The sequence below is a fragment of the Oryzias latipes genome, chromosome 8 (genome assembly GCF_053564925.1).
Source record: "Oryzias latipes strain Hd-rR chromosome 8, Olatipes_Hd-rR_3.1".
NCBI classification, from domain to species: Eukaryota; Metazoa; Chordata; class Actinopteri; order Beloniformes; family Adrianichthyidae; genus Oryzias; species Oryzias latipes.
This window is the reverse complement of record NC_136244.1, coordinates 601,800-618,987: the sequence shown is the minus strand read 5'-3', so window position 1 is coordinate 618,987 and position 17,188 is coordinate 601,800. Positions and strand designations below refer to the sequence as shown.

The following is a 17,188-nucleotide window of genomic DNA, read 5'->3' as shown; positions in this document are numbered from 1 at the left end:
TAAGATACTGCAGGACCCTCAAGCTCCCAGGCCTCTGGTAGAGGACCCCAGCTTGGAGGAGAGAAGAATTTATGTATTCATAAAACTGTTTTTAGGCTTTGTATATCCTGTTGTATCTTGTTGTTGTTTTTACATTTATTTAATTTATTGAATCCCTTCAGTTCTTATTTTTGTATCTATTATTGTAATTGTTCATATTTTATTTTATTAAATAAAGGCCAAGGTGTTTGAGGCGGGAAAAGTGATGTTCAGGAAATTCCCTCACAGAAACTCAGACCCACAAATGTTTGAGGTCCGTTTTAGATCCGGATCTTTGAAGGTAAAAAGGTTTGGAACAAAAAAACAGCGAGTCACAAACGTTGGCTGCTCACAATTGAACAACACAGGAAAGCTGTTGCTGATGACGTGACTACATACCCCATCATGCAGCGCGATTGGTCAGCTTCCGGGAGTGTGTTTTTTTAACCAGAACTGGACATGCGTTCTAGCATGCGTCATGAGCTTCTCAGTTCTGTACTCAAATGGTTTCCTGTAAACCGGACTAATGGACCGACACCGTTCGTTGTATAAAGGGACAACTCCCCCATGGAAGGAAACGTACCGCCAGGTGAGTGAGGAAAGCAGCCGCGCGCGTTAGCCGGGAGCTAGCACGCGGGGCTAACGCGCTTGTTCCCCCTCCCCCGGTCCTTCAGCGCTGCCTGGACAGGCTGAAAAACAACCGGGCCCGGTTGCTGGAGAGGTACCGACTGGTGGGCGGAAACAACAGGGAGAGCCCCCCCGGGAGCTCCGCCATCGTGCAGGAGGTGATGGAGGAGGAGTGGAGCGCCCTGCAGGCAGAGGACCGGAGGCTTCCTTCTCTCTGGGGGCCACAGGGCTTTACAGAGGTAAGGTCACTGATCTGTCGGTTCTCAGCGTGCATCTTTGATTTCAACAGTTTTAAATAGGAAGTTCGTTCGGTTCTGTTGATCTTGAAGCAGATGTCCGGAATAATGACGGACTGGGATGAACTGGCGGTGCTGGAAGAAATCCAACAGGAGCTGCTGTCTAAAGGTGCAGCTTGGAGAACGGATGGCCTCTGTGGATGTGTAAACATGGATGTCATGTGTGAACATGGATGTCATGTGTGAACATGGATGTCATGTGTGAACATGGATGTCATGTGTGAACATGGATGTCATGTGTGAACATGGATGTGTGAACATGGATGTCATGTGTGAACATGGATGTGTGAAAATGGATGTCATGTGTGAACATGGATGTCATGTGTGAACATGGATGTCATGTGTGAACATGGATGTGCGAACATGGATGTCATGTGTGAACATGGATGTGCGAACATGGATGTGCGAACATGGATGTGCGAACATGGATGTCATGTGCGAACATGGATGTCATGTGTGAACATGGATGTGTGAACATGGATGTGTGAACATGGATGTGTGAACATGGATGTGTGAACATGGATGTCATGTGTGAACATGGTGGTGCGAACATGGATATCATGTGTGAACATGGTGGTGCGAACATGGATATCATGTGTGAACATGGTGGTGTGAAGATGGATGTCACGTGTGAAGATGGATGTCACGTGTGAACATGGATGTGTGAACATGGATGTCATGTGCGAACATGGATGTCATGTGCGAACATGGATGTCATGTGCCAACATGGATGTCATGTGCCAACATGGATGTCATGTGTGAAGATGGATGTCAAGTGTGAACATGGATGTGTGAACATGGATGTCATGTGCGAACATGGATGTGTGAACATGGATGTCATGTGTGAACATGGATGTCATGTGTGAACATGGATGTGCGAACATGGATGTGCGAACATGGATGTGCGAACATGGATGTCATGTGCGAACATGGATGTCATGTGTGAACATGGATGTCATGTGTGAACATGGATGTGTGAACATGGATGTGTGAACATGGATGTGTGAACATGGATGTCATGTGTGAACATGGTGGTGCGAACATGGATATCATGTGTGAACATGGTGGTGCGAACATGGATATCATGTGTGAACATGGTGGTGCGAACATGGATGTCATGTGCGAACATGGATGTCATGTGTGAACATGGATGTGTGAACATGGATGTGTGAACATGGATGTGTGAACATGGATGTGCGAACATGGATGTGCGAACATGGATGTGCGAACATGGATGTGTGAACATGGATGTGTGAACATGGATGTCATGTGTGAAGATGGATGTCACGTGTGAACATGGATGTGTGAACATGGATGTCATGTGTGAACATGGATGTCATGTGTGAACATGGATGTGCGAACATGGATGTGTGAACATGGATGTGCGAACATGGATGTTCGAACGTGGATGTTCGAACGTGGATGTTCGAACGTGGATGTTCGAACGTGGATGTGCGAACGTGGATGTGCGAACATGGATGTGCGAACATGGATGTGTGAACATGGATGTCATGTGTGAACATGGATGTGTGAACATGGATGTGCGAACATGGATGTGCGAACATGGATGTGCGAACATGGATGTTATGTGTGAACATGGATGTGCGAACATGGATGTGCGTACATGGCTGTGCGAACATGGATGTGCGAACATGGATGTGCGAACATGGATGTCATGTGCGAACATGGATGTCATGTGCGAACATGGATGTCATGTGCGAACATGGATGTCATGTGCGAACATGGATGTCATGTGCGAACATGGATGTCATGTGTGAAGATGGATGTCACGTGTGAAGATGGATGTCACGTGTGAACATGGATGTGTGAACATGGATGTCATGTGCGAACATGGATGTCATGTGCGAACATGGATGTCATGTGCGAACATGGATGTCATGTGCCAACATGGATGTCATGTGTGAAGATGGATGTCAAGTGTGAACATGGATGTGTGAACATGGATGTCATGTGCGAACATGGATGTGTGAACATGGATGTCATGTGTGAACATGGATGTCATGTGTGAACATGGATGTGCGAACATGGATGTGCGAACATGGATGTGCGAACATGGATGTCATGTGCGAACATGGATGTCATGTGTGAACATGGATGTCATGTGTGAACATGGATGTGTGAACATGGATGTGTGAATATGGATGTGTGAACATGGATGTCATGTGTGAACATGGTGGTGCGAACATGGATATCATGTGTGAACATGGTGGTGCGAACATGGATATCATGTGTGAACATGGTGGTGCGAACATGGATGTCATGTGCGAACATGGATGTCATGTGTGAACATGGATGTGTGAACATGGGTGTCATGTGTGAACATGGATTTCATGTGTGAACATGGATGTCATGTGTGAACATGGATGTGTGAACATGGATGTGTGAACATGGATGTGTGAACATGGATGTGCGAACATGGATGTGCGAACATGGATGTGCGAACATGGATGTGTGAACATGGATGTGTGAACATGGATGTCATGTGTGAAGATGGATGTCACGTGTGAACATGGATGTGTGAACATGGATGTCATGTGTGAACATGGATGTCATGTGTGAACATGGATGTGCGAACATGGATGTGTGAACATGGATGTGCGAACATGGATGTTCGAACGTGGATGTTCGAACGTGGATGTTCGAACGTGGATGTTCGAACGTGGATGTTCGAACGTGGATGTTCGAACGTGGATGTGCGAACGTGGATGTGCGAACATGGATGTGCGAACATGGATGTGTGAACATGGATGTCATGTGTGAACATGGATGTGTGAACATGGATGTGCGAACATGGATGTGCGAACATGGATGTTATGTGTGAACATGGATGTGCGAACATGGATGTGCGTACATGGCTGTGCGAACATGGATGTGCGAACATGGATGTGCGAACATGGATGTGCGAACATGGATGTCATGTGCGAACATGGATGTCATGTGCGAACATGGATGTCATGTGCGAACATGGATGTCATGTGCGAACATGGATGTCATGTGCGAACATGGATGTCATGTGCGAACATGGATGTCATGTGTGAAGATGGATGTCACGTGTGAAGATGGATGTCACGTGTGAACATGGATGTGTGAACATGGATGTCATGTGCGAACATGGATGTCATGTGCGAACATGGATGTCATGTGCGAACATGGATGTCATGTGCCAACATGGATGTCATGTGTGAAGATGGATGTCAAGTGTGAACATGGATGTGTGAACATGGATGTCATGTGTGAACATGGATGTGCGAACATGGATGTGCGAACATGGATGTGCGAACATGGATGTCATGTGCGAACATGGATGTCATGTGTGAACATGGATGTCATGTGTGAACATGGATGTGTGAACATGGATGTGTGAATATGGATGTGTGAACATGGATGTCATGTGTGAACATGGTGGTGCGAACATGGATATCATGTGTGAACATGGTGGTGCGAACATGGATATCATGTGTGAACATGGTGGTGCGAACATGGATATCATGTGTGAACATGGTGGTGCGAACATGGATATCATGTGTGAACATGGTGGTGCGAACATGGATGTCATGTGCGAACATGGATGTCATGTGTGAACATGGATGTGTGAACATGGGTGTCATGTGTGAACATGGATTTCATGTGTGAACATGGATGTCATGTGTGAACATGGATGTGTGAACATGGATGTGTGAACATGGATGTGTGAACATGGATGTGCGAACATGGATGTGCGAACATGGATGTCATGTGCGAACATGGATGTGTGAACATGGATGTCATGTGCGAACATGGATGTGTGAACATGGATGTTATGTGTGAACATGGATGTCATGTGTGAACATGGATGTCATGTGTGAACATGGATGTCATGTGTGAACATGGATGTCATGTGTGAACATGGATGTCATGTGTGAACATGGATGTCATGTGCGAACATGGATGTGTGAACATGGATGTCATGTGTGAACATGGATGTGTGAACATGGATGTGTGAACATGGATGTGTGAACATGGATGTGTGAACATGGATGTGCGAACATGGATGTGCGAACATGGATGTGCGAACATGGATGTGTGAACATGGATGTGTGAACATGGATGTCATGTGTGAAGATGGATGTCACGTGTGAACATGGATGTGTGAACATGGATGTCATGTGTGAACATGGATGTCATGTGTGAACATGGATGTGCGAACATGGATGTGTGAACGTGGATGTGCGAACGTGGATGTTCGAACGTGGATGTTCGAACGTGGATGTTCGAACGTGGATGTTCGAACGTGGATGTTCGAACGTGGATGTTCGAACGTGGATGTGCGAACGTGGATGTGCGAACATGGATGTGCGAACATGGATGTCATGTGTGAACATGGATGTGTGAACATGGATGTGCGAACATGGATGTGCGAACATGGATGGTATGTGTGAACATGGATGTGCGAACATGGATGTGCGTACATGGCTGTGCGAACATGGATGTGCGAACATGGATGTCATGTGCGAACATGGATGTCATGTGCGAACATGGATGTCATGTGCGAACATGGATGTCATGTGCGAACATGGATGTCATGTGTGAAGATGGATGTCACGTGTGAAGATGGATGTCACGTGTGAACATGGATGTGTGAACATGGATGTCATGTGCGAACATGGATGTCATGTGCGAACATGGATGTCATGTGCGAACATGGATGTCATGTGCCAACATGGATGTCATGTGTGAAGATGGATGTCAAGTGTGAACATGGATGTGTGAACATGGATGTCATGTGCGAACATGGATGTGTGAACATGGATGTCATGTGTGAACATGGATGTCATGTGTGAACATGGATGTCATGTGCGAACATGGATGTGTGAACATGGATGTCATGTGCGAACATGGATGTGTGAACATGGATGTGTGAACATGGATGTGCGAACATGGATGTGCGAACATGGATGTGCGAACATGGATGTGCGAACATGGATGTGCGAACATGGATGTCATTTGTGAACATGGATGTGTGAACATGGATGTGTGAACATGGATGTCATGTGTGAACATGGATGTCATGTGCAAACATGGATGTGCGAACATGGATGTGTGAACATGGATGTTTGAACATGGATGTCATGTGTGAACATGGATGTCATGTGTGAACATGGATGTGTGAACATGGATGTCATGTGCGAACATGGATGTGTGAACATGGATGTCATGTGCGAACATGGATGTGTGAACATGGATGTCATGTGCGAACATGGATGTGTGAACATGGATGTCATGTGTGAACATGGATGTCATGTGTGAACATGGATGTGTGAACATGGATGTGTGAACATGGATGTCATGTGTGAACATGGATGTCATGTGCAAACATGGATGTGCGAACATGGATGTGTGAACATGGATGTTTGAACATGGATGTCATGTGTGAACATGGTGGTGCGAACATGGATGTCATGTGCGAACATGGATGTCATGTGCGAACATGGATGTCATGTGTGAACATGGATGTGTGAACATGGATGTCATGTTTGAACATGGATGTCATGTGTGAACATGGATGTGTGAACATGGATGTCATGTGCGAACATGGATGTGTGAACATGGATGTGTGAACATGGATGTCATGTGCGAACATGGATGTGTGAACATGGATGTGTGAACATGGATGTGTGAACATGGATGTGTGAACATGGATGTGTGAACATGGGTGCCATGTGTGAACATGGATGTCATGTGTGAACATGGATGTCATGTGTGAACATGGATGTGTGAACATGGATGTCATGTGTGAACATGGATGTCATGTGTGAACATGGATGTCATGTGTGAACATGGATGTTCGAACATGGATGTGTGAAGATGGATGTCATGTGTGAAGATGGATGTCATGTGTGGACATGGATGTGTGAACATGGATGTGTGAACATGGATGTCATGTGTGAATATGGATGTGTGAACATGGATGTCATGTGCGAACATGGATGTCATGTGCGAACATGGATGTGTGAACATGGATGTGCGAACATTGATGTCATGTGCGAACATGGATGTCATGTGTGAACATGGATGTGTGAACATGGATGTGCGAACATGGATGTGTGAACATGGATGTCATGTGTGAACATGGATGTGTGAACATGGATGTGTGAACATGGAAGTCATGTGTGAACATGGATGTGTGAACATGGATGTGTGAACATGGATGTGTGAACATGGATGTGCGAACATGGATGTGCGAACATGGATGTTCGAACATGGATGTGCGAACATGGATGTGTGAACATGGATATGTGAACATGGATGTCATGTGTGAACATGGATGTCATGTGTGAACATGGATGTGCGAACATGGATGTCATGTGTGAACATGGATGTCATGTGCGAACATGGATGTCATGTGCGAACATGGATGTGTGAAAATGGATGTGTGAACATGGATGTGCGAACATGGATGTGTGAAGATGGATGTCACGTGTGAACATGGATGTGTGAACATGGATGTCATGTGTGAACATGGATGTCATGTGTGAACATGGATGTGTGAACATGGATGTCATGTGCGAACATGGATGTCATGTGTGAACATGGATGTCATGTGTGAACATGGATGTGTGAACATGGATGTGCGAACATGGATGTGCGAACATGGATGTCATGTGTGAACATGGATGTCATGTGTGAACATGGATGTCATGTGTGAACATGGATGTGTGAACATGGATGTCATGTGCGAACATGGATGTGTGAACATGGATGTCATGTGTGAACATGGATGTGTGAACATGGATGTCATGTGTGAACATGGATGTCATGTGTGAACATGGATGTGTGAACATGGATGTGTGAACATGGATGTCATGTGCGAACATGGATGTGCGAACATGGATGTGTGAACATGGATGTTTGAACATGGATGTCATGTGTGAACATGGTGGTGCGAACATGGATGTCATGTGCGAACATGGATGTCATGTGCGAACATGGATGTCATGTGTGAACATGGATGTGTGAACATGGATGTCATGTGCGAACATGGATGTGTGAACATGGATGTGTGAACATGGATGTCATGTGCGAACATGGATGTGTGAACATGGATGTCATGTGTGAACATGGATGTGTGAACATGGATGTGTGAACATGGATGTGTGAACATGGGTGTCATGTGCGAACATGGATGTGTGAACATGGATGTCATGTGTGAACATGGATGTGCGAACATGGATGTGTGAACATGGATGTCATGTGTGAACATGGATGTGCGAACATGGATGTGTGAACATGGATGTTTGAACATGGATGTCATGTGTGAACATGGTGGTGCGAACATGGATGTCATGTGCGAACATGGATGTCATGTGTGAACATGGATGTGTGAACATGGATGTCATGTGCGAACATGGATGTGTGAACATGGATGTGTGAACATGGATGTCATGTGCGAACATGGATGTGTGAACATGGATGTCATGTGTGAACATGGATGTGTGAACATGGGTGCCATGTGTGAACATGGATGTCATGTGTGAACATGGATGTCATGTGTGAACATGGATGTGTGAACATGGATGTCATGTGTGAACATGGATGTGTGAACATGGATGTCATGTGCGAACATGGATGTGTGAACATGGATGTGTGAACATGGATGTCATGTGCGAACATGGATGTATGAACATGGATGTCATGTGTGAACATGGATGTGTGAACATGGATGTGCGAACATGGATGTGCGAACATGGATGTCATGTGTGAAAATGGATGTCATGTGTGAACATGGATGTGTGAACATGGATGTCATGTGTGAACATGGATGTGTGAACATGGATGTCATGTGTGAACATGGATGTCATGTGTGAACATGGATGTCATGTGTGAACATGGATGTTCGAACATGGATGTGTGAAGATGGATGTCATGTGTGAAGATGGATGTCATGTGTGGACATGGATGTGTGAACATGGATGTCATGTGTGAACATGGATGTGTGAACATGGATGTCATGTGCGAACATGGATGTGTGAACATGGATGTCATGTGCGAACATGGATGTGTGAACATGGATGTGCGAACATGGATGTCATGTGCGAACATGGATGTCATGTGCGAACATGGATGTGTGAACATGGATGTGCGAACATGGATGTGTGAACATGGATGTCATGTGTGAACATGGATGTGTGAACATGGATGTGTGAACATGGAAGTCATGTGTGAACATGGATGTGTGAACATGGATGTGTGAACATGGATGTGCGAACATGGATGTGCGAACATGGATGTGCGAACATGGATGTGTGAACATGGATGTCATGTGTGAACATGGATGTCATGTGTGAACAGGGATGTGCGAACATGGATGTCATGTGTGAACATGGATTTCATGTGCGAACATGGATGTGTGAAAATGGATGTGTGAACATGGATGTGCGAACATGGATGTGTGAAGATGGATGTCATGTGTGAACATGGATGTGTGAACATGGATGTCATGTGTGAACATGGATGTCATGTGCGAACATGGATGTGTGAACATGGATGTCATGTCTGAACATGGATGTCATGTGCGAACATTGATGTGCGAACATGGATGTGTGAACATGGATGTCATGTGCGAACATGGATGTGTGAACATGGATGTCATGTGCAAACATGGATGTGTGAACATGGATGTCATGTGTGAACATGGATGTGTGAACATGGATGTCATGTGTGAACATGGATGTCATGTGCGAACATGGATGTGCGAACATGGATGTCATGTGCGAACATGGATGTCATGTGCGAACATGGATGTCATGTGCGAACATGGATGTCATGTGTGAACATGGATGTGTGAACATGGATGTCATGTGTGAACATGGATGTGTCACGTGTGAACATGGCTATACCGTGTCATCTGATGTCCTCCTTCTGTCCCCAGAGAAGTCTCTGGTGGAGGAGTACGAGAGGAACCTGCAGTTTGAGCTGCAGTACATTTCCTCTGTGGTGGAGGGGAGAGAGGAGGTGCAGATCATTTGTCCCGTGTGTGGCATGTAAGTTACAGTTACACGTATGACATCATGTCAAAGACGGCCTTATCCACTTTAATTTTAAGCTTTCATGGTTTATAACATCCCCAAACCAAACTTCTCGTTTTCAAAAACAGTTGAATCCAACAGTAGAAGAGAAGCCGCCAAAAGGAAATGACAGCATAGCTCTATGAAAAACAGCAGAGAAATGATAATCAACACTAAATACACTTAGAAACCGTCCAGTTTCTGTTAAGGAGTCTAATATCTGGCAGGAGGAAAGGTCTGTTGTCCCCACGGTCTCATGCAGAGGATTGTTGGTGATGGGTTCCATTTTCCGGAACGTCCTCCTCTTGGCACCACGGTCAGACTCTGGGGGACATCCCAGGACGGAGCGGTTTGTGGATCCTGCTCCTGTGGGCGCGTCCACACCCCAGAAACTCTGAAGAGGAGGCCAAATGCAGCGATGCCTGCCGTCGTAAAACTCCTTCTGTCACAGTCACATCTCTGACACAACAGCTGATCGTGTAAACAATGTACCTGAGGCCACTTCAGACCCAGATGTGATGAGAGCAGCAGCAGCAGCAGCCACCCTACTGCACCCATTAGGTGTAAAAGAAGAGTCCATGTCTGTCAAAAACAAGTTGAAAACAAAACAAACATCAAAATAATGAGAAAAGAAGTGTACTGCTGCCTTCAAAGGATTTGAACAGGAAGGAAGGACTTTATCAACTGGTAAACTTCATTGAGGTGTGGATTTGCTGGGTTCTCAGTCCTGGACCAAGACTCGGAGACTCCGGTCTAAAGAGGACTCCGGTCTACAGCTGTGTGGATTTTGGCACAGAACAGATGCATCTGCTGATAGGCTTTCTAAGAACACGTGATGCATGCATTCATGCAGACATGTTTTTCTAAACACCTACCTACAGTTGGCTTGGTGTACCTACTGTACGTTTGGGACATTGCCCTGCCTGTGATCTGCCTTAGACTCGTAGTAACAGAGAACCGCAGGTTAACAACAGAACCTCTTGGTTTGCTAATCACACATCATCAATAGGCCTGTTAGCATTGATGCTTCAAAAGAATCTCTTCTTGCTTCTGCAGCTATCTGACTGGAGGAGCCCAATGTGTCAAATCAGAGCCAATCCTCCTTCAGCCTCTTGTGTCACTACAGGCGTCTCACAGGGTTCTGTCCTTGGACCTACCCCATTTCCCAACATGAATTATAGAGCCGACTCTGACTTCACAGTTTTCTATTCTAAATCGTGAAAAGGCTGAACTTGGTTTCAGCAGGTTTCAGTTGCTTTCTTCAAATTCTTCTATGGCTCTAAACCTGTTTCCAAACTCGGGTCGTCGGGATTGAAAAAATACAGGACCTTGTTCCCTAAGACCAGGGTTTGGAAACATGCTCTGCAACACGGGGGTTTGGTTAAAAACGTAATGTGCCTTTGCAAAGGCCTTTGCTGTTACCAGGCTGTTTCCTGCTTGTACAGAAATGAAACGGATAGAAAACATTCACCAAAGTGAGCCTGCTTGTCTGTTTGTAGGAACAACCTGAGCAGCAGCAGCGCCTGTATCTCCTGTCAGTGTGGACTTTACATCAGCACTGAGGTTTGTTTCTACCACTTTCTGACGTTCTGTTCACTGTGCACGATGCTGAAGGAGAACAACGCTTGGTGTCGCCCACAGAAACACAGCATTACTCTGGAGGGTCTCCAGCACCTTCTGGAGGTCCGGGTGTCAGAACACATGGAAGAGTGTCTGTACACGCCTGTTTTCTCCGTCACCGCCGACTCTGAGGCTTCCTCTAATCTGATGATAAGCTGCCAGGTACGTTTACTGAAGATTTCCTTTTGTCAGATATCAGCTTTAACTGAACTTTTATTTGCAAAAGGCTTTTTTCTTTAGATGGGAATAATTGAAGCTAATCAACATTTTCTTTTTTTTCCAGGTTTGTGATTACCTGTCTGTTGTCCTGTGAATCCATAATGAGTGTCATTCGTAGGATTTAGTTTTTGTAGTTTATGTGCAATAAAAGATTATTTTATTATATTACTATGATGTTTGTGCAGTCCTTAGAGGAGCTGCTGCTGCTAATCATATCTTGCTTGACCCCAAGTGTGACTTTTAGATCTATAACTATAAAAGTGTTCCTCTCAAAAACGCCTTAAGGCAAGGCAAGGCAAGTTTATTTGTGTAGCACAATTCGTACACAAAGTAATTCAAGGTGCTTCACAAAACAGAAAAATGCATTAAAGTCACAATACATCATAGAAATAATCAACATAAAATTTACTTTAAAAGAAAAGAAATAATTTGAAAATTGATTTAAAAATAAAGGAAGGAAAGGAAAGAAAAGTGCAGATAGGACCTTTCAGTCATATACAAACAGAAATGTTTTAAGTCTAGATTTGAACATGAACACAGAAGAGGCCTGTCTTACGACTTCAGGGAGGCTGTTCCAGATTTTAGCTGCAGAATATTGAAACGCTGATTCCCCTTGTTTAGTTCTGACTCTGGGAATCAACAGGAGGCCGGCCCCTGAGGTCCTCAGAGTACGAGATGGTTCATATGGCACTAACATGTCAGAGATGTACTTTGGTGCTCGGCCATGGAGAGACTTGTACACAAGCAGAGCTGCTTTGAAGTCTATTCTTTGAGGTACAGGGAGCCAGTGCAGAGACCTGAGCACAGGACTAATGTGATCATACTTCCTGGTTCTGGTCAGGACTCCAGCAGCAGCATTCTGGATGTACTGAAGCTGTTTTACAGCTCGTTTGGAGAGGCCGGTGAGCAGGCCGTTACAGTAGTCTAACCTGCTGGAGACAAATGCATGAATAAGTATCTCCAGGTCTGGCTTTGACACTATGTTTTTGATTTTGGCAATGTTTTTCAGATGATAAAATGCCGCTGATGTTACTGACTTGATATGGCTGTTAAAGTTCAGGTCAGAGTCCATGATTACCCCTAGATTTCTGACTTGATTTGAGGGTTTAATAGACAGAGAATTAAGGTAGCTGCTGACACTTTCTCTTTATTTCTGTGGGCCAAAAATAATAACTTCGATCTTGTTTGAGTTTAGCTGGAGAAAGTTGTTCTGCATTCACGCGCTGATCTGTTGGAGGCAGTGGCTGAGTGAATCCACCGGCCCATATTCACCTGTTGTCAGTGACACATAGATCTGAGTATCATCTGCATAGTTGTGATAAGATATGTTATTACTGCGTATTAACTGCCCTAGTGGCAGCATGTAGAGGTTGAACAGAAGGGGTCCCAGGATCGATCCCTGGGGCACACCACAAGTCAAGGCCATGTAGTCTGAGACACAACTCCCAATTTCAACAAAATATTTCCTGTCTTCCAGATAAGACTTGATCCAACTTAGGGCAGATCCAGAGATGCCAACCCAGTCTTGGAGTCTGTGCAAAAGGATCCCATGATCAACAGTATCAAAGGCAGCACTCAGGTCTAGCAGGATTAAGACAGAGACTTTGCCATCATCAGTGTTCAGGCGGATGTCGTTGTTACCTTGATTAGAGCAGTTTCTGTGCTATGATGGGGTCTAAAACCTGACTGGAAAACATCAAATGAATTGTTTAATAAGAGAAAGTCAGTGAGCTGTTGGTAGACAACTTTTTCAAGGACTTTTCCTAAAAATGGCAGATTAGAGATAGGTCTGTAATTATTCAGTACAGTGGGATCAAGACCGCTCTTTTTCAGGAGGGGTTTAATGACTGCAGTTTTTAAGGCCTCTGGAAATGTAATTGATGGCAACACACTGTTCAGGACAGACTTCAGAAATCTAGTGGGTAACACATCAAGGCAGCATGTAGACGAGCTCAGACGGGTGATGGTCTCTTGGACAGTTTGGTCAGTGACAGGTATAAAGTGAGTCAGCTTAGAGTGAGTAGGTGGCCGTTGGATAGTTATATGTGTTGTGGAGTTGATGGCTTTTTTAATGCCCTGAACCTTGTCATTAAAAAACACAGCAAACTCATTACATTTAAATGATCCATAAACCAAAGAGAAAATGATGTAACAACAGGAAGGAGAAGGCTGCCAACAAGGAAATCAAAGGTTAAAGACACATGATGTGAAAAATGAGACTTTCTCGTTATATTTTTTTAAGTTCTGCCGCTTGACATTGTTTATAAAATTGACGTATGTAAAGAGACACTTAATGCATTCGTCTCAGGCATAAAGTGTACCACCAACCAGCCTCCAGTCCAACTTTAGAACAAACTAATGTTAAAGTACTTTTCGTTTAGTCTAGTATTTAAAGTTGGAATCGTTTCTAACTCCAAATATATTAAGTCTACTTTTGTTAGTTAAAGTTATGTCACAGTTATGTCACAGTTCATGTATTTCTGATGAACATCACTGACTTTATCATCTTAAATGGAAGGATTTTCAGAATCAATGACAAATATTTTTTGTCTATAGATGCACCAAATACAAAATTGCTCACATTAAGTCTACCAACTTTTTTTCTGACTGAGCGTACATTAAAAACTAATAAATATGCTGGCATTGAATACAGTCTAATGCCATTCTTTTGACCCAAAGAACCAATCTTTCAAACTGAATTCTAAAAGAAACAAGAGCCAGTTCAGTGCTCAGATACTTGGAAGTAGAGTGGTGTGTGTTCTGGTGTGAACACAGACTGATTCACGTGTGAACAGACGGTACACAAATCCAGGAAGTAGGAAATGGAGACTTGATGTGACCTGAACACTAAAACAGCAGCTTTGTCAATAATTTGCTTTTGCCTTGAATATGGTTGAAAACTCCTGTGAACTGAGAAATGAGCTGACTTGTGAAATACTTAAGTTAGTTTCAAGTTGGAGATCTGCTTTAAGAAGAGAAAAAGAAGGAAATATTTATTACAACTCAATTTTATGTATTTAGCCCAATATTACAACAATAGTCGTCAGTGTTGCTCAGGCATGATCCTTTGTGCTACTGCCTAACTTTGTGGCTCTGTGCCGGTACCCAGCCTGGAAGCATGGATATAGTGTTCCCATGCCATCCGTCCACTTTCTGAACTTTCTGAATCCCTTTTGGAGTCATGGGGTTGCTGGAGCCTATCCCAGCCTCTGTTGGAGAACCCTGCACCCTGGATGGGATGACGGTCCAGGGCCACCCTCACACACCACCTCCAAGAGACAGTTTAGAATGACCAACTGACCAGCAATGTCCTGTTTGGACTGTGGGAGGAAGGAGGAGGAGTGCCCAGAAAACCCCCCACATGCAAACCCCTCCCAGAAGGAACCCAGCCAGGGCTCTAACCTCACTGTAAGATGAGAGCGCAAACCACTACACCACCGTCTTCCCCAGTTCCTATGATTCCTCTCATATGCAATCATGATTTATCACTGATTTCTGAACTCAAACTCACTTCTTCATGAGACCTGAGACCAGAAGAGCCGAGCAGGACTGCAGGTCGTCTTAGCAGACTTTTCTAACCTGTCCTCTCCAGCAACTGAGCAAAGCGATCAGAGCGGAAGGCCTCTTGTGTTGGGCTGATTTTACTGTCACAATTGGAGTTATGAATCTTCGGACACATGAGGTGTATATTTGAATAAACCTCTTTTGTATTTGAGGCTAAACTTTGTTCATATTAGTTATATTTATATTCATCATTCCTACGCCTCGCTCCGTTCTCTGGGTGTGGAGAAGGACCTGGCGCTGTGGAAGCAGAGGGAGGAGGAGCTGGAAGGGGCGGATCTGCCATGAGGGCAGCTTAGTTCTGGAAAACTAAGTTGGAAAAAACACATTTTTAGACTTTTTTTAAAACCTTAATTATCGAGGCAAATCTGTTTAAGAAGCTGGAACTTTGTCACGTTTTTACTAGATATTATTCCCAAAAAAGTTCAGAGCGGCTGATGAGAAAATTCTGATGACCCAGCATTCTAGCAGCATTTAAATGCATCATCTACACAATTCTGGAGACGTGAAAGGAGCCTCAAACCTGCTCTGTGCGTAACTGGGATTCAAGGAGTGTTTATTGCCATTTTCAGTGAACAGAGCAGTTTCACAGAATAGGAATTTGCTGCTAATGTGTGACATAAAACATAAGAATAGAAAAAATGAACAGTAAGCAAAATAAAAAATGACACAGTGGTCAGAACAATAAATAGAATAAGTAGTGCAAACTGAGGATGATCAAGGTGCAGGTAGTGGACTGGTGACTGACTGGACATAGAAGTGAAGTTTAAGGGGGAGGAGTTAAAAAGTGTTCATGAGTCTGACTGCAGAGGGAAAGAAACTGTTCCTGTGTCGTGAGGTTCTGGTCCTGATGGACCTTAACCTCCTGCCTGAAGGGAGGGGCTCCAGTAGACCATGTCCAGGGTGAGACGGGTCGGCTGCTATCCGGCCTGCACGTCCCCGAGTTCTGGAGACGTAGAGGTCCTGGACAGATGGAAGGCTGCAGCCAATCACCTTCTCAGCTGAGCGCACAATACGCTGCAGTCTGTTGATGTCCCTGGCTGTGGCTCCAGCGTACCACACCGTGATGGAGGAGGTGATGGTGGATTCTATGATGGCCGTGTAGAACTGAACCATCATCTGGGCCGGCAGCTTGGCTCTCTTCAACTGCCACAGGAAGTACATCCTCTGCTGGGCCTTTTTGAGCAGAGAGCTGATGGACGGCCCCCACTTGAGGTCCTGCGTGATGGTGATGCCGAGGAAACGGACAGAGTCCACTATGGTGATGGGAGAGTCTGTCAGGACGAGGGGGGTGAGGGGGCTGTGACAATCCTGAAGTCCACCATCATCTCCACTGTCTTCCGGGCGTTCAGCTCCAGGTTGTTGACGCTGCACCACGACACCAGCCGGTCCTCCTCCCTCCTGTAGGCAGACTCATCATGGTTAGAGATGAGCCCGATGAGGAGGGTGTCATCTGCAAACTTGATCAATTTGACAGAGTCATGGCTGGAGGTGCAGCAGTTGTTGTACAGGGAGAAGAGCAGAGGGGAAAGTACACAAGAGTTCCTGTGCTGATAGATTGGGTGGTGGAGACATTCTTCCCCAGCCGCACACACAGCTGCACACATTGTGCGTGTTAGGTAATTGGTGTGTAGATGTGTTTGCAGAGCAGCCACTTTGAATTTGTTGCTGTCATTTCAAGTTGTGTGTAAATTCTATTTATTAAGTTTTTGATATTCGAGTGTACATGTGAATACACAATTGTAAATACACACAGTTACACACAAAATGTCTTGTATGCAT

The 17,188-nt window shown here is 44.8% G+C and overlaps 1 protein-coding gene across 2 annotated transcripts; it reads left to right on the top strand.

Moving 5' to 3' along the window:
• Positions 1-410: 410 nt before the first annotated feature.
• rpain (RPA interacting protein) lies at positions 411-12,013 on the top strand. 2 transcript variants are annotated; one of them, XM_023957900.2, is made up of 7 exons: positions 411-607; positions 693-884; positions 978-1,050; positions 9,871-9,982; positions 11,506-11,569; positions 11,648-11,788; positions 11,910-12,013. In XM_023957900.2, exons 1-7 carry the CDS (start codon positions 545-547, stop codon positions 11,937-11,939), a joined length of 675 nt encoding a protein of 224 aa, XP_023813668.1. In that variant the 5' UTR covers positions 411-544; the 3' UTR covers positions 11,940-12,013. The 2 variants fall into 2 exon arrangements, with proteins under 2 accessions (XP_023813668.1, XP_023813667.1); XM_023957899.2 differs by having other exon boundaries at positions 975-1,050.
• Positions 12,014-17,188: the final 5,175 nt, after the last annotated feature.